The 18,815-nt window shown below is 37.2% G+C and overlaps 1 protein-coding gene across 6 annotated transcripts in view; it reads left to right on the plus strand.

Moving 5' to 3' along the window:
• Dock4 (dedicator of cytokinesis 4) overlaps positions 1 to 18,815 on the plus strand; it is a 417,461-nt gene that overhangs the window by 329,494 nt on the left and 69,152 nt on the right. For all 6 annotated transcript variants that reach the window (XM_048339770.1, XM_048339775.1, XM_048339771.1 and 3 more), the window contains exons 26-27: positions 1,379 to 1,477; positions 11,886 to 11,980. In XM_048339770.1, the coding sequence (XP_048195727.1) occupies positions 1,379 to 1,477; positions 11,886 to 11,980 (194 nt within the window). The remainder of the gene's footprint in view (positions 1 to 1,378; positions 1,478 to 11,885; positions 11,981 to 18,815) is intronic.

The following is an 18,815-nucleotide window of genomic DNA, read 5'->3' on the forward strand; positions in this document are numbered from 1 at the left end:
TGGCCTAATAAAGTTTCATCTTCCATATGCCATCTCATTGCATATATCATAGTCAAGTTGCTCCCTTCCCAGTCCTGTGGGAACACTTGTGGTTATTCTCCTAGTCCTTTTATATAGAGTTATTTATATATACTTGGGTTGCTTTTGCCCACATATGCACCAAAATGTCAGTAAGTTTTTCTCTTACTTTTCTCATCTCCTGTGAATTATCGAGGATTCCTTTGTTCATTAACAAGCTAGTATGTTACAGTTCTTAGTTCCGTGGATTTTTTTTTAACCTTACTTAACATAGAAAGGCAGGAATTTGTCCTGTCTCTGTGTTGGTAATAACTATCCACATGCCGAAGGCCTAACCTGAATCTCTGGTTCCCCTGAAGTGACCTAACAGTCTCAGGCTTCCTATGTCAGCATTTAGAGATAGGTTTGACTAAGCTGATCCCTGTGTTGGAAACTCCTCCTCTCAGAACATCTGGACTCTGGTTTTACATGTGATCCTATCATTTGCATTTCCAGTTAAATCTCCCTTCTGTATACATACAGTTAGTTACCACAAATTGCTTCGCCTGTTGTGTTTCTATTGTTTTAAATGTTAGTGCTCTACTTAAAAATAGATAAACTTCTTTGATGAGCAAAAACTGTTTGCATTGAAAAGGAAAAAATTTTCAGTTTGTGGATTAGAAAATGAAAGTTATAGCAGTTCTGTATACGTTATCAAATTTAAGTATTGTATGCTTTTTCTCTTTTATTTTTAATTTATAAGGCTTGAGCTTTGTAGGAATAAGTTATGTATAATAAGTACTATATTCTCTACCACAGAGCACTGATATGAGGTTCAAATGATAGAAGAAATGGAAGCATTTTGTTTATTTGTTTTATTTTTGTTGCCAGTCCTGGGGCATGGAATCAGGGCCCCTGACCACTGTCCCTGGCTTCTTTTTGCTCAAAGCTAGCACTCTACCTCTAGAGCCACAGCACCAGTTCCAGCTTTTTTCTATATATGTGGTGCTGAGGAATCAAACCCAGGGCTTCATGTATACGAGGTGACACTTTACCACTAGGCCATATTCCCAACCCCAATGGAAGCATTTTAAACAGAGTAAGTGGTCAGGGATTGCAGAACCTTACCTCTTACATAAACGGAGTTAGCTTCTACTCAAGTTAGAAAGAAAATTCTAACATAAATACTAAAAGTGCATATATGCCAAATGAATAGCAATCATCATGAAGAAAATTTTGAATATGATATATTTTTAATTAAGAAGACTTCACAAGTGAAATTGGATCATAGTTATTTTTTAATTCTCTTTCAAGGAAGTTCAGAGTAAGTTATTGGTGTTGTTATGGCCTTCTTTTAATGTATGATTTTTTTTTTAATTAGGGGGAGTTTGTTGCCTGTCTCCTGTCCCTACTACGACAAATGACAGATAGGCATTATCAACAGCTTCTTGATAGTTTCAACACAAAGGAAGAATTAAGAGTAAGTTATATTTAATTTTTTTCTATAATGTATCCAACTTTATTGGTGTTACTTATTGCTATTCAGGTAGTTTTATGATAACTACTTTACCTCTTTCCATTAGATCCTAAATGATGTTGTTGTTTTTTTCTCAGCCTTGTCCACAATCTCACGTATACCAACTGTAAAGTTTCTATTATTCAAGTAAAGCAATGAAATCTTATTTTTGAGAAGGGTATAGAATTTGAAACACTTGTCATGAAAGTTCAGTAAACTAGATGTAGAATGAACAACAACATATGACATCCATATTACCCTCATAGGAAATAAGGGAGAATGTATAAACATACCTAATCCCTATATAGCCATAATGAGAAATTTTGGCTACAGCCATCTGACTAGTGAAGCAGAGCTATACATGGTGCTGTGTGAATCTGGCAGGCTGAAGTGAAACATAAAAAACAGATGCCAGATTTTGAAACATCCAGTATTCACTAAGATTTGGGAATGTGCAATGTTCCTTGATGGCATCATTAAAAGGTAAGAAGTTGTCAGGCACCAGTGGTCCACACCTGGAATCCAAGCTACTCAGGAGGTAAAGATCTCGGATCCTGGTTTAAAGCTTCCTTTCTAGGCAGGAAAAGTCTGTAAGATTCATTTCTACAATTAACCACAAAAAAGCTAGAAGTGGAACAGTGGCTCAAGTGGTAGAGTGCTATCCTTCAGCAAAGAAAGCTAAGGGAAAGCACCCAGGCCCTGACTTCAAATATATCTAATTACCAGTGCGCGCGCACACACACACACACACACACACACACACACACACAGTTCTGAAACTGAGAGATGACCTGTCATTCACCCTTATTTACTTTTATTCTCTTTCATTCATGGACTTTTCCAGGCACCTTGCATGTAAAAAAAAAAAAAAAAAAAGATCTAGGAGAATTATTTAAATGAAACTTTGCAGGAGAATAAGTAAGGGGACCTTGCAAAAGTTGCTTGACTGTAACCCTTCTTGGTACCTTAGGGGAAGATCTGTAGCTATTTTATATAAATAGTGCAAAGGGATCACTTGCTGACTTTTCAGTGTCAAGGAGACACTTTGTTATCTCACAGGAATCATTTTGCCACCTTGGGTCACTTGACAAGCTTCCTTGTATAACAAGAATTGCTATAAGAACATACAGGCTAGCATCAGTCAGTTGGTATATGGGATCATACTTTTCATTATTACATGCAATATTCACTTGAGAATTTAATGTGGATAATATTAGAACTCATATTCTCTGAGTTCATTTAAAAAATATGCCTCAGAAGAAAGATAATCACCCAGGTAACTTCCACCAAACAATGACTGCTTAACACAATGGAAGGATAATTGGGTTTTCTTTAGCAAAAATTTTCTGATTGGGTATTAAGCTCAGTGGGAGAGGGTTCGGCTAGCAAACAGGATCCTAGGTTTAGTCCTCAGCATCCAAATTTTTTTTTTTCATTTTAAAAGGGTAACATATTTTACAGAATCTGAGAATCTAAAAATAGAAGTGGTGCATACTGACAGGCATGATTAATCTAGGTAGATAATATGTTTTATCCTTTACTACTCACATTGACATTAAAACAAATGGAAATACTATGTGTCTTATGTTGACTTTTTTTCTGTCAGTCAACATACTTTTTCAAAAAAAGATGTATTTTCTTCTTCAGAATTAGTACTTCAGACCAGGACAAGTATGTAATGGTAATTACTACTTAACCCCAAACTAAGCACCTCAAGTATGGTGAGTACTGAGGCAAGCATTGGATTTCTGAGGGGAAATCAAGTAGTCAGCATCCACCCCTGAGGACCAGGAAAGCTTATTGGGGAACTTCCAAACAGAGAACTCATCTAAGAACTGAAATATTAGTAGAAATATCTTCACAATTAAAATATCACTTGAGCTAGTGTCATAACTCAGCTGTAGATTGCTTACCTAGCATGGACAAGGCCCTGAGTTCCATCCTAAGTGCCAGAAAATGAATTAATTATTCATTAATTATTAATTAAAGTATCACCTTTAGTGTCCGAACTGGCATGGCATATGTAGAATCTGGAATATTGTTGTTGATTTGTCCATATGTTTTCCTATCCTCTGGGCACAGGCTATTAGATCCTTGATCTCTAAAGCTTTGGCTGGTGTCTTGCTCATATTGCCATAGCCCAGAACATGTCCAGTATACTATCGACCATCAAGAAATACTTGTGCATTGTTTGACAGAATATGGAACCTGAGGAGCAAAGTTGTAAAACACAAAGCTTTGTGAATGGATATAGACTTTTGGAACCTGTTGAGGGCTTTAATGAGAGAATGGCATAGTCATATTTGTCTGGTTCTAGTGTTGAAAGTGGACTAACAGAATAGGCAACAGTCCCTGTGAAGAGTTTGATGTAGTGATCTGATTATAATGCTAGGATCTAGAGACATTTAGGAACATGAATTGTCAGGATTTGCTGGCTGATTACATTAAAAACCATGAAGGAGAGGGAGGAGTCTTTAACAATAAGTTAAATACTAGTGCTATTCATTGGATGGCAAACATTAGAAGGAGTAGATGCACAGGTTTATAAGCAAAAGTAAATCCAATGTTAGTCTGAATTTGGTCACTCACGGGACATCTGAAAGAAAGAGCTTTCATAGATAATGTCTGAAGTTCAAGAGAGAGAAAGAGCTAGGCTATAGATATATAGATTTGGGAACTGACAATTCATGAATAATGGACATCATGGTAGTAATTGTGAACATTTAAGGAAGGTGCAGAGTTAAAGACCCTATATAGCCAGAGGTCAAGTGGCAGTCACAAAAAGGTCCACAAGTATTATTGGGGATAAGTGATTTCAGTGCAGGGGCAAGGAAGAAAGCCAGGCTGTCTTGCATTAAAGAATGAGAAAGCAAAAGAATGGAAGAGATGTACATTGCCTTTAAAGCAGAACAAGGTAATGTGGCTATTGAAAGATAACTTTGGATGTCGAGCTAACATGGAGACTAAACCATGTTTAAATATAAACGATTATAGCTGATAGAAAGGAAGAAATTGAAGATAAAAGAGAGATGCATGCTAACCCACAAGGTTAGGTCTCTCAATGGGCGTGAGCATGGAAAGAATTAGCTTTGCCTGGGAGGAAGATCACCTTTCCCAATGTTAGAGGGAAAGCAGCTAGAGTAAATGCAAAGTGGAGGTCATATGTTTAATTTGCTAAAGACTAATTAACCATCTGATTTTAATCTGAACAGTAAAAGTTCATATGTCATCTTCTAATAGGTAAATTTTCTCTGCTCAATTTTTTTTTCAAAATTGAGTTCTTTGTTAGTTATGTTTCCTCAAAGCTGTCTTATAGTACTTTTCAAACACAATACTGGTTGCCGGGTATCAGTGGCTCAGGCCTGTAATCGTAGCTACTCAGGAGGCTGAGATCTGGGGATTGTGATTCAAATCCAGTCAGGGAAGAAAAGTCCCCATGAGACTCTTATCTCCAATTAATCACTCAAATACCAGAAGTGAGGCTATGGCTCAAATGGTAGAACGCTAGCCTTGAGCACAAAGAGGCTCAGGGACCGTGCCCAGGCCCTGAATTAAAGCCCCACAACCAACCAAAATAATGACAACAACAACAATAATGATAGTAATAATGGCCCAAAATCATTAGTACCAAATCTATTTTGGAAATCAGAATTTTTGCAGCTTTACAAAAATAATATAGTGCAGAGTACTGTGTATTGTAGTACCTCTAGTAAGATCTACAATGAAATAAAATATTCATTCTAGAAAGGATAAAGACTAAACTATTCAAGTCAGATTTATTTTGCCAAATGGGTTATAAGACCAAAGAAATTTAGCACCCCATTCAAATTTTGGTATTGTAATGAAGGAACTAAGATCTCCAACAGCAAACATTTTTTGTAGACCTTAGTACAGTCAAGCAGTGCTCCGGTGATTAATGTTAACTCATTTACTTAACTAAAAGACTCCATGAGGTAAGCCCTATTATTTTATTACAGATGTCTGTTATTTGATTCAATACACATTTATTAAGCATATTGGCTAGACATTAGGAATACCAAGTGATTCTAAATAATTTCTTGCTAAGAGTGTCTAAATCTTTGTTACAATAAATATGAACACTCATTTTACTCTTCAGAGTGTATAAATCTTTGACCTTATAATAATGAACATTCTATGTATAAACAACAATAAGAGCAGATGGTTAGAAAACACCTCCCCGTGCCAACCCCCACAACCATAAACCAGAAATTCTGTAAACACTTTTCTTCTCTCACAGGAGCATATGAAATTTCATCTTCCCCATTGCAGGAAGGTTGAATGATGTTATTACTATTCCCAAGTAATTGGGAGAACTAAGAATTCTATTAAGATCCTGATCTCAGAATGTTAGCTGCTCAGGACACTAAGCTAAGTTTTCCCTTGACTTTTAACAAGCCAAAATCTTTGCTATCAAACTACATAAAATTTAATTTTTCACCTCTTTAAATGCTACAAGATATTATTAGTCTTAAAGTAGAAATGTCTAAGGAGGGTCAAACTAGAGGGAGAGTTATTTGGGATTTTGATCTACATTGAGATTAGAAATTAAATAATGAAATTATCAACAGGCAAGGTGCAAATACGTATAGTGGTATTTGATGGAAAAATATATCTCATATTGAGATTAGACACTAAAAATCCCATGGAACTCAACTGTTTTTCTAAGTGACACATCAAGGTATATGTCATGGTGCAGTCCATTTTCTGTTGTTGTAACAGAGTGCCTGACACCAGGCAATTTATAAAAAGTAAAAAGAGACTTATTTGGTTATTATTTCTGGAAGCCAGGATATCCAAGGGTACGGTTGCAACATTTACTTGGCTTCAGTTAAAGGCCTTCTGCTGCTTCAATTCATAAAGGAAATTGAAGGGCAATTAGGAAAATGCAAAAGAAAATCTTGGGAATAATTTATTTGTAATAACCTGCTCTTAAAAACTATGCTAGTCGGGGCTGGGAACGTGGCCTGGTATGCATGAAGCCTTGGGTTCTATTCCTCAGCACCACATAAACAGAAAAAGCCGGAAGTGGAACTGTGGCTCAAGTGGTAGAGTGCTAGCCTTGAGCAAAAGGAAACCAGGGACAGTGCTTAGGCTCTGAGTCCAAGCCCCAGGACTGGCCAAAAAAAAAAACAAAAAAAAAAACTATGCTAGTCCATGAGAACAAGAACTCAGTGATGAGAGAAAGGTTTTGTCCCATTCATGAGAGCTCTGTTCCTATGGCCCAGACACATCCACTAGGCCCAGATCCCAACACCATAGTGAATTTTGGAAAAACACCATGAAACTACAGCATTCCTATTCCCTCCCTTGTGTGTCCTAATTCCCACAAGAAGCTGTTTTTAAAGCCCAAAAATGTAGTCCTAGACTTTCTATGTTATATATGCCATTTACATACACATATATGGGTTTTGTATTGAATTTTGCTATTCATGTTGTCCTGAACTTTTTTTATACAATAATATCTCATTGATATTGTTATCCCAGCATCCTTATTTTTCTAAATCTCATCTTATGAATACTAGATAATTTAACTGTTTCTGTCTGATGGGCAGTCTGGATGTTTCTGGTTTTGTCATTAGAGAGGATCTGGAAGTAAATGTATGCAGGTACACAACTATCTGTGAATTTATAGAGATGGAATTTATAACTGTGGACTAAGTTCCTGAATATAATTGTTAGGTCATAGAATATACACATTGATCATAATGACAACATTATATTATATTCAATATATGTTATATAAAAACTGAACCATGTAACTTGAGGGTAGGAATGGGAGAAGAAAGATGGAACAGAATGATAGATGCCACTGATAAAGATGCATTGTACTCATAACCTGGCTTATAGAATTATAACACCTTTGTACAACTATTTATAATAATATCTAAAAAGAATATACACATTTTAAAAATCATAATTGATATTGGTAAACTACATATCAATGCTTTAAATGACTTTTTGCTGTTCTTTATCCTTAGCACTACTGCTTTTTTCTTTACCAATTCAAAAATTTCTTTTAGCATTTCCCAGTGGTTCTCAAAATACAAAATGAATTTTGGAAGTGAGAAGTTCTCAGGTATCTACTGCACCATTTGTTCTTAAAGAACCAGGATGCCTGTACAGTTACTGTGAAGTAGAGTGTCGCTTTTTGAACAGTGTGCACTTCCTCTTCGTACTGAGGCACTTGTGTGTGAGTGGTGTGAGTCATTGTCCACACTGGTATGTGGGAGCAAGGACCAATGTGCTGGTAGTCCATATTCTTTTTTTTTTTTTGCCTTCTATAAAATTACATTATTTTTAAATGAACAAAAGTAATCACTAGGTAGTGATTAAGTATTTTTTCTTTCTCCTTTTGTAGTCAGTAATGTTTTATTATACACCCACCTTCCACTGGGAGCTAACATATAATCCATATCCTTGGTATTTCGTGTATGTACAACATTGAGACTCTTGTTCTTTGTTGATTGTGACTTTTCAAATAGAGCCATAGGGATCTTGTTGTAGGTATAAGATTATACATGCCCCGGAACTTTTCTTTGTTTCCCCATATACTGGTCCAGTAACTTTCAAATGCTCCTATCTAATCAAGCTTCAATACAACTTTAAAACTTGGGTACTTTCTATTACCCACAGGACAAAGTCTCGCCCTTTGTCACATTGCCCCTGACTTCAGTCTACCTTCCAGCTTTAGTATCCTCTAGCCTCTTCCAAATGCCTTTCATTTCAGCCACTTAAACTACATAAATATTATATATATGTATAGTATATAATACTAACATATTTATATATACATATATACAAAATACTTACATATTTATATATACATACGTGCCTTTAAATAATTTCTTTATCTGAAATACTTATTATGCATTACTTCATTTTAAGCCTTTTGCTGAATTCCACTCACACGTCTCAGGTACCACTGTCTTGATGAAGCCTTCCCAGTCTGCCACCCACCTCTCTGACTGCACACCATACACTGTGATCATTTACAAGGCCTTGTATTTTTGATGGCGTGTGGCGTGAGTTGGCCACATCTTTACCTTAAGCAGAGAGCCTGAAACATTAAATCTTTGTTGAATGAATGAAACCCCCCAGTGAATTTCTGTCTGCTTTCTCCATATAATTATTTTGACTTACTTTATTTGAATGCAATAAGTATAAAAAAATAGTTCTATCACTTTCAAAGATTGAACACTATTGGGAGTTATTTTGCCTAATGTACTTCTTAAAGATGTAAAGCTACCTGGGTGCCCATGCCTCACACCTATAATCCTGGCTATTCAGGAAGCTGAGATTTGAGGATCGTGGTTTGAAACCAACCTGAGCAGAAAAGTCCCCATGAGACTCTTATATCCAATTAACCACTCAAAAAGCAGAAGTGGTGCTGTTTCTCAAGTGGTAGAGTACTAAACCTTGAGCACAAAGAGACTCAGGGACAACAGGCAGACCCTGACTTCAAGCCCCATGACTGACCCCTTTCCCCCAAAAAATGTGTAGTTTAGTATGGTAATGGTTACTCATATCCTTTCATTGAATTCAATCTGCTATCAAGGGTATTATACATTTTAAATTTCTGGTAAATTTAGAAAATAATATATGGCTATTGTCTAAGTAATATGTGAAGGAGATATAGTTCTAAAAGGCTCTGTCCTATTCATTGCTCTTGATTTGACTACCTGCCTCATGGTACTTTCTTCTCTGGATGTCTTTTTTTTTTTTTTTTTTTTTTTTTGGCCAGTCCTGGGCCTTGGACTCAGGCTTGAGCACCATCCCTGGCTTCTTCCTGCTCAAGGCTAGCACTCTGCCACCTGAGCCACAGCGCCCCTTCTGGCCGTTTTCCATATATGTGGTGCTGGGGTATCTAACCGAGAGCTTCATGTGTAGGGGGCAAGCACTCTTGCCGCTGGGCCATATTCCCAGCCCCTCTCTGGATGTCTTGACACAGGTTTTCTGATCTCAGAATTCTCTTGTATTATCCTAGTTCATAAACAGGCATACATCTATGTTGCTACCAACAACTGAAGACTCTGGCACATAGATAAAATCTTTCCTCTTCTTGCCCATTCTTTCAGCCAGTTTTACCCCTGACATCCCAATCCCCTCCTCACCCTACTTTGTACATATCCCTATAGCTACCCTTCATGCTATTAAAAGTTGTGAGGTCCAAGATAAAACCACACTAATAGTTTATTTAGAATCCTAACTAGTAATCGATTTCCATTAACCAATGACTCACTACTTTGGTTATTTTCCTTTAATTTCTACTTAAGCAAAATCAACAATATAGGACAACTTTGAAAGATAGGTGCAAATGAATTGTTTTAAAAATGGAAACTATACATATTCATGCCTAAAAAACTTCAAAAGAATCAACTGAAAAAGTAGAAGAGTAGCTTTTGGAAATGTTTTCAAAAAGGGCTTCTTACAATTTTCATATGCACAAGGACTAGAATGTAAAATGATTGGTTTTGGTTGTTGTTTGTTTGTGTAGTAAGTATTGAACCCAGAGCCTCCTACATCTAAATACAGCAACTCCCATAAAATACACCCCTAACCCACAGTCATCTGATCTGCAGTGGAGCACATTTGGGAAAGTATTGCTCATGATTGTCCATCAAAAGTTAGATGGCCTGGTGGTACATACTACATATCAATGTATGTGTGCTAATGCCAAAGAAACTAAAATAAGTTCTTGTCAAAATATTTATGAGTTGGATTGAAACTGTTAGTGTGTTAAAAAAAAAATTAAGAACCACATGGTTCTCAGTTTTCGGCTTCTTTCTATCCTCTGTTGATGGGAATGACAATCATGATCTTACAGTTAGGCAGCTTGCATGTTTAACATAATCTGTTGTTGGATTTGATGAGTAAAAGCCTACTGTTTTGAATTATTTCTTAAGAAGCATAACAGTATTGCCTTGATTCAGATTGTCAAGTAATATTTTGGGGGTAGATAAATGAAGAAAGGAAAGGTAGAAGAATGCAATCATAATACTCAATGTACATATGTGAAAATGGAACTAAGAAAATGAAAGGGATAGTTGGGTTTGAGAGAAATGGGGGAGAATAATGAAGGGGGTGTATTTGATCAAGATGTATTGTTCTTCTATACTGTTTGTTGGATTCAGACCCCTTTAAACAACTTCTGAAAGATAATTTTTAAAAAGAAAAATATATTTTCCTAGAATCACTTAGAAGTAAAAGAAGCTGTAACTTTTCTAATTAATAAATATAAATCAAAGCTAGATGAGCCAAACCCTTTTTGAGTAGAGAAAACTACATTTTGTAGGTAGAGAGAGGAGAGAGAGAGAAGGAGGGAGGGAAAGGGGGAGGGGGGAGAGAGAGAGAGATCACATGCTGTAGCATTCTGGGACCTGTTTCTCATGAAGTTTTAAGAAGTTATATTTCCATGTCTGAAGTTAACTTATGGAGAATTTATGTCTCTTATTGTGAAAGTGATAACTCCGAGAGGCAATTCCCTTTGCTAACTAGTTAGACTTAACTGTGTCATATGCATATATGCTTCAACACATCATGTGTACATGGAGAAAACATACAGTGTGATTTCTCCATTTTCAACAAAAAGGAATTAAGGTTCAGGAAAATGAGAGAGAGAGAGAGAGAGAGAGAGAGAGAGAGAGAGAGAGAGAGAGAGAGAGAGAGAGAGAGAGAGAGAGGGCAGATGCATCTCCAGGCAGCTTAAAAACCAGCATAGGAAATGCCTCTGCCCTCTGGCACAAATCTCTGACACTCACAGCTGGCAAACACTTGTCACTGGGCTTAACTTAGACACATTCTCATTTTAATGTATTCTGTGTAACACATTTAGGAAAATTCACTCAGATTCCATAAACGTGCACACATCCTCAAGTGCAACCCAAGATTGCCCTCTAAGAAACACAGATTTTTGTATAAAATGCTTCCTTATGAACATTGCTTTCTTAATTTTAGCACCTACTTAATCAAACCAAGACAATTGATTCAATTATTGCTCTATTCAAATGAAAGGTTCTGATGCTAAGGACATTAGAATAGGTTTACTTTAAAGGATTATATTTGCCTGCTCATCTTCTGTTAGAAGTTTTTATTTCTGAAACCTAAATTTTTAGAGCTTATGAGAAGCAATGAAGGGTCACTTCTACTGTGCCTGAGAAAAGAAAGAAAACACTTGGGCAAGTGAAATGGATGTGGGTACTAGGAACAGGAAAGATCGTGGTTCTCCTGGGAAACTACTAAAGTAAGGCTCCCTTCTCTATCATTGTAATGATAACAGAACTGTCTACCCATGGGTGTGTGTGTTGATAATTAAAATAAATTAGTAATGTGATGTATTTCCTTCTTATCCAAGGATTTCCTGCTACAGATATTTACTGTATTCCGAATATTAATACGCCCAGAGATGTTCCCAAAGGACTGGACTGTTATGCGCTTGGTTGCTAACAAGTAAGCCATTTCCATTGCTAATTACAGCTGAATGTGTAAGGGACAAGGGGAGAACAGAAGGATCTTTTAAATCTCTCTCAAGTTTGAAACCTCCAAGTTTTAGCATTCTTTATCACTAAAACAGCATCTTTCTTTTTAAAAAAATAACCTTTTACTCTTCTTCTTGAATTACTATTTATAATGGATTGACATCATGGAAACACCAAATAACACAATAGGGTTTACACTGAGAAATCCCATTCCCACTGATTTGATCTTTCTTCAGCCCCAGCCTGTGGTAATCACTTTTATTTATTTCTTACATATGCTTCATTTAGAGTCTAGCAGGCAACGTGGGATATGTGCTATTCTGCATGCTGCTCTTACAGATAAAAATCCTGGCAATAAATATCCCTCATTCTGTTATGTTTTTATATACTCTTTCACTCTGAATAATATTCCATTGAATGAGTGTGCCGTAATTTATTTAACCAGTTCTCTCTTCCTGGACATTTGAATCATTTCTCATCTTTTATACATCTTTTAAACTCAATGCAATCCATTAAACAACTACTATATGCTGAGTCCTGGGAAAAAGACACGAGTCTTGAGTTGAACAGGTGGCGATTAGAGCTACTTTTATTGATCCAGTAATATAGAACCATGATAAGTAATAGGTAGCTGAAAAGAGTACTCTGAAGAAAGCTCAGCACAAAATTCAGATGTTTAGATAGTTACTAACATAAACATTAATTTGAATCACTTAGAGTTGGTGACATAAGCTTACCATGAGCATATCTAGCAAAAAATGATTATATCTAGCTAAAATGATTAGAGGACAATAATGTGAAAGAATACAAGCAAAGACAAGAGATTATGACACAGTCAGAATGATAGACTCTGTTCTAAGAAAGCTTGACGTCACAGATTTATCTGTTCTCTTGACTTCCTGTTGCTCTAGACTTAAGACATTAAAAGTTTAGAAAATTGTCCTTGACCTTCACTTCAAACCCCTATTTATTCTATTCCATTAACATTCTCACTTCCAAGCCCACATTCCCCTGCTTCTCTTTTCCCTTCTCTTCAAAATGCCAATACCCACATGCTCAGGGTGAAGGTTATGTTCTCTGCATCTCCCCATAGGCCAAGGTCACCATATGTCTCTCACAGATTCCCAGGTATGATGTTGGAGCACCCAAGGGATGCAGGATTACATTTCGATTAGATATGCTTACTGTGGCTCCTGCTGCAGCATACATTTATAGACTTGGAGGTGTTAAGATGATGTGTTAAAAACTTTGTAAAGGAACAAATATTGTAATATAGCATATTTTACTTTACATAACTACAGAAGCAGCTTTTCCATGTTGAAGACTAATTGAGACTAGTGGCATAGCTCTGTTTAGAGTTTTGCATATATATTTTGGTCTCTGTGAGGAGACCAAATGGAATATCCTTTCTTCTGGATGGTGAGATTTGAGTTAAGCTTTTGCTCATTTGCTCTGGCCTTACAACCAAAGATCAGATGTTCTGGTCCTGGAGAGGGCTGTGCATGACCCAATGAGCAGATGGAGAAGGGGTCCTCATCATTTGGTCATCCCACTTGCCCTACATGAAGAGCTATATCTTGCCTTAAGTTAGAATTCTCAGTGGCAGAAATTCATACTGAAAGTAAATGTATTATTTTCTTCCTAGGTACCCAGGCTCTACTTGAGTATGTTGAAAACATATAATAACAATGTGGCTATTTAATATAATATATATATATATATATATATATATATCAGTCTTCCCAAACTAAATATCCCTACTCCATTTATGAAGACTCTCATAGGCAGATGTGTGAATATGTTTATGAAATATATATTCCGCCTTTGGATAAACATACTATGTTTGAGATTTTCATCTACAATATTAACCAAATAGGAACATGATTTTCAAGAATGAACTCTGCATAACACATTTAAACTGAAAAATTCACCCATAGGAAACTCAAAAAGAGCCATGATGCTTTGCAACAGGCAATTTTAGACCATAGCCATCAAAGTGGATGCTAAAACCAGTGTGACCTTGCCTTTCCACTTGCAATGATAAGAGCTCTAAGCCTAGCCTCTTTATGAACACGAATCTAGAATGAGACATCTGGCATGCTGAACAGACCACCTGCTGTGTGCACCTCCTCTCCTCACCCCTCTCCTCTCTTCTCCTTAGTTAACTGTACTATCTACTTCCCATTCACATTATAAAATCAGATGAGACTCATTTTCCTTTATAAGTACAAGGTAATCCATTGCATAAATGGACAATGTAGTAAATTGTATAAATACAATGTAGTCCAGAAGTAAGCTTCACCTATTTGTCTTTATCATTTTTTTACATTAATTTAAAAATTAGTTTTCTGAGACAAGCATGGTAGCCCATGACTACAATCCCTAAAATCAGCCTGAGCTTCACAGTAAAATTCTATCAAGGAAAAAAGGAAGGAAAGGAGGGGGAGACGGAGGCTCATGCCTGTGTATAATCCTACCTAGTCCAGAGGTTGATATCTGAAGATCCTGATTTGAAGCCAGCCTGGATAGAAAAATCTAAGAGATTCTTATCTCAGTTAACCAGAAAAAAAATCAGAGTGGAGGTGTGGCTCAAGTGATAGAATGCTAGCCTTGAGACGAAAAAGCAGAGCAAGAGCTCAAGGCACTGACTTCAAGCCCCAGTTCCAATGAATACGACAGAGAAAGAGAGAGAGAGAGAGACAGACAGACAGATTTATGAGGGTATTTATGAAAGGAACATTGTTCTGCACTGAAGTAGAAACAGTCTTTCATGAAAAAGTAAAACTTTAACCAAAAGCGAATGCATGAAACAGCAAGTGGAGAATGTTCCTATGTAGGAATAGCATGAACAAAGATTCTGTGGCCCAAAAGAACATGAACCATTTTCAGAAACAAAAAGATCATCAGTGTGGGGAAGGAAGGCACCAGTTAGAAAGGGAAGTCAGGGCCCAAATATTGTTGGGTAGAGCAACAAAAGTGAAACTTGGGCGAATGCTTTAGAACCTTATTGCAGCCATCTAGGTACAAGATGACAGTGGCTTGAACAGTTCAATAGCAATGAAGAAAATGAGCTAGATTTTGAAAATAAAGTGGACAAGACTTGAAGATGAGATAATTGAATGTGATTGGGGAAGAAAAAACACCAAGGGATTGAAGATGGTTTGCAGGCCATTTACTGAGTTGGAAAATACTGAAAGGAGTAGATCAAGTGTTAGAAAAGTGAAGGAGATGAGGAAGAGCAAGCTAGAACAAGTAAGATGCACTTGAGTAGAGTGCGGAAAGAATTTGGGATTGAAGCTGTAGTTTTAGGGTCATCATCAGATGAGTATGAATTGAAGCCAGGGAACGGAATGAGGGCACTTGGGAAGAAAGTGTAGCTAGAGATGAGAAAGTAACAGGTCAGTAGAGTAGAGATGCCTGTGATGCTGGATGAGAAGCAGGAAGGTAAAATATCTGGTGGAGCCATAGCTAGCCAAGTGCAGTGGCTCAGGCCTGTAATCCTAGCTGCTTGGAAGTAGATGAGAGTATTGCAGTTTGATTCTTGGGCACAGGAAGAAAGCTGCACTTGAACTAGGAGCACTCACAATTCGTCCAGAAGAGTAGGAAGGAAGGCAGAAATATGTGAACAGTGGTGTAGGTAACTTGCTGCATATCCACCCACATTGCTAGTGTTATTGTGTTTGAGGTTTCCTAAAGATTCTTATATTTTTCTTAAACATTTTTCTTTATTGTCGAAGTGTGGTACAGAGGGGTTACAGATTCATATGTAAGGCACTGAGTACATTTCTTGTTCATCTTGTTACCTCCTCCCTTATTTCCCTCCCTCCCCTTGCCTTCTCCCTCTCCCCGCAAGAGTTGTGCAGTTGATTTACACAAAATGGTTTTGTAAGTATTGCTTTTGGAATGGTTTGTCTTTTTGTCTTTTGTCTCTCAAAGTGTAAAAGTATAAAATGTCTAATAAGTAAGGAAGGGAGGAGAAAAATAGGGATCTGGGTAAGTTAGAGCTGTAGCTGAAATGGTAAAGTACCAACCTTGAGCACAAAAGCCAAGCAGGAGCCCTGAATTTTCTTGTGCTAATGTCAGCACATGCATAGTTAGTGATTTTTATCAAAGCTGTATATTACTATAAGGGTTTCAAAATGATGTGAGTGGTTGTTGCAAATACTTAAGCAAGATTTGCTCGCTCATTGCATCTCTTTATATATTGAGAGGAATTGGTAAGAATGGGTACGCGAAGCTTTCCTTCAGCTTCCCTTTATAAGGGATTGAACCTAGTAAGAAATTTTCACCCAGAGTAGCCATGTGACTGATATCCTACCAGAACTTCCTTGTGTACTGAACCTTTTAAAAATCACAATCTTAAGTCTTTCTTCCTTCTCTTAACCTCACCGCACTAGTTGCTTTTCTGACAAAAGCAAAATGTCTCTTTTTTTCCTAGCTTGGATCAGCCTTACCTATCTTGATTTCAGTACTTTCTTCACAATATCTAACAAACACATTTATGTATTTTTAGCTGATCTGGTAAATAAGTTTAACAAAGCAGAGATACAAATGGATAATGAGGCTACAGTCATTCAACAAACACTTGTTCAATTAGGCTCTTGGTGACCATGTGGTAAACTAGGCCAGATTCCCCTGAGGTATTTTTCTCTGCATTCTGACCTTATTTGTCTTCTGGACTGTCTAACCCCATTCTACACCAAGAGAAAGGATAATCAGTGCATCAGAATCAACTAGTTCAGCCTATCACAAATTAACCAAGCACTGGTGGTGGTATGGACCTGATATCTGTTTATCTTTCAGGTCATTCTGTTACACACTGAAGTTTCTGAACCAGTAGCTGGGATAAATTCTCTCAGTGACTGTCCAGGATCTTCCTCTACCCTTAAGTGGTTTTGGGTCCATTTCTCCTACTTCCAATGAACTTGCCAAGTTGTAGGGAAGTCATACTCCAAGAATAAATTCTCTTGATATTTCTTTTTTTTTCTTGTTTTTTTTTGTTGGTTTGGGTAGGGATGGGGGGGCCGTTTTTAAGATTCTCTTCATTTTTCAATGTATAAATATCTGTATTGTTGATTCCCAGTTTATCTACAAGATGTTTCTCTTAGTCTATATTGTTTTTGGAGATGGCTTATCCTTGAACAGATTTTTCTAGTTGGCGTAGCTTTCAAAAGAACAAATAGAGGAAATGTGTTTTCTACAGGGGAGGCTGGAAGGAGATAAAGAGTTGATTGAAGATAATTCCTAAATCAGGCTGCTAGAAAATCAAGAAGCAGTGCATCAGTTCCTCCTTCTTGAGTAGATTTTATCATTCTGTGCCTATAAATTATGGTTGTCAAAAGTGATTCTTGTGCCTGCATTTCTGCAACAGAAATCAGTAATTTGGCCATTTGTGGTAACAGATTGCAAACCTTTCTTGGTGACTGAGTTGGAGCCCTGAGATTTGAAATACCCCCATATTCAGAAACTGACTCATAAGTAAAATAATGAAGCCAGAGGAGCCACATGGCTTTAGATAAATCAGAGCAAGTGAAGAAAATTAGCTCCACAGTTGTCCACTGCAAAGAAGGAGCACTAAAGTACAAATGTTTTAACTGGCTTGAGGGTGTTTGTGTTAGGGAATCAGTGGCTTAGTGCTGAGTTATTGGGAGCTTCCTCTGTGCCTTGGATGAAAGTTATTGGCATAACTGAAAAGCATTTCAAGTAGTTATTTTAAGGTCTTGCTAGATTTTTGTTGAAAAAAATTAAAAGCATTTTTTGTGTTTGTTGGTGTAGGGATTTGAACTCAGGGCCTCCTGCTTTTTGAGCAGGCATACTACAACTGAGCCCTATTTCTACACTCTTTTTGCACTGGGTATTGTTGACATAGAGACTTGCTTCCTGCCCAGGCAAACATTTGGACAGTGAACCTCCTATTTTCCACTTCTTACTTTAGCCAAGATGGTAGGCACATGGCACTAAACCTAGCTTTTTGCCACCACCTTTTCTGCCCATGCTTGCCTCAAACCTCAGTCGCCCCAATCTTAGCCTTACAAAGACTAGGGTTATGGATGTAAGCCACTGGCACCAGGTTAGCATTTCTTTATAATAATCTCTTAAATGACTGGCCTGTAAGGACATCATGTAATTTTGATTGGTAATGATTCCTCATCATTTACTCATATCTTTCTCAATCCTATAGTAAGAACTAGGACTTTCTCACATCATAGCACTGTGTTACACATGCATCTCAGGAAAGACCACAGAGGTTTGAAAAATCTTAACAATCAACCGTTTATATTCTGTTGCTTAGTTCATAGTAACATGTGTGGCTTATGTTGTTCCAACATTAAAATACCCAACTGGAAACAAATTGAATTTTATATATATTTTTTGGCTATAAAAAAAAGCAAAATTTGAACAAATTGCTGAACTCTCACCCTAAGTAAGAATGCTCAGCAAATCCTTCTTAATCTCCTAGGCAGAATACATAGGGCTGTGGACACCCCCACTGTTAGGCTACCTGCGTGTTCTTGCCCTGGAAGTAGATGCCCCTTTCTCTAAGTGGCTGTGAGACTCCCTGTAGCTGTCACACAGCTTAGTTCTGGGCCATACACAATTTCACAGTCAGTAATTGTTCCTTTAGTGGCAATCTTGTTGCCCTGAGAGGGACTCTGCCTTCCATAGCTCTCAGCCTAACACCTTCCATAGAGGAGAACACAGAGAGGGCATCTAGAAAATGCATGATATATTCTGTCATTTGGAGCTATTTGTTTCACGTTTAGGCTGCATTTCTTTCATGATAATAAGACATGGGTTTATGGTCA

The sequence above is a fragment of the Perognathus longimembris genome, chromosome 2 (assembly GCF_023159225.1).
Source record: "Perognathus longimembris pacificus isolate PPM17 chromosome 2, ASM2315922v1, whole genome shotgun sequence".
NCBI classification, from domain to species: Eukaryota; Metazoa; Chordata; class Mammalia; order Rodentia; family Heteromyidae; genus Perognathus; species Perognathus longimembris.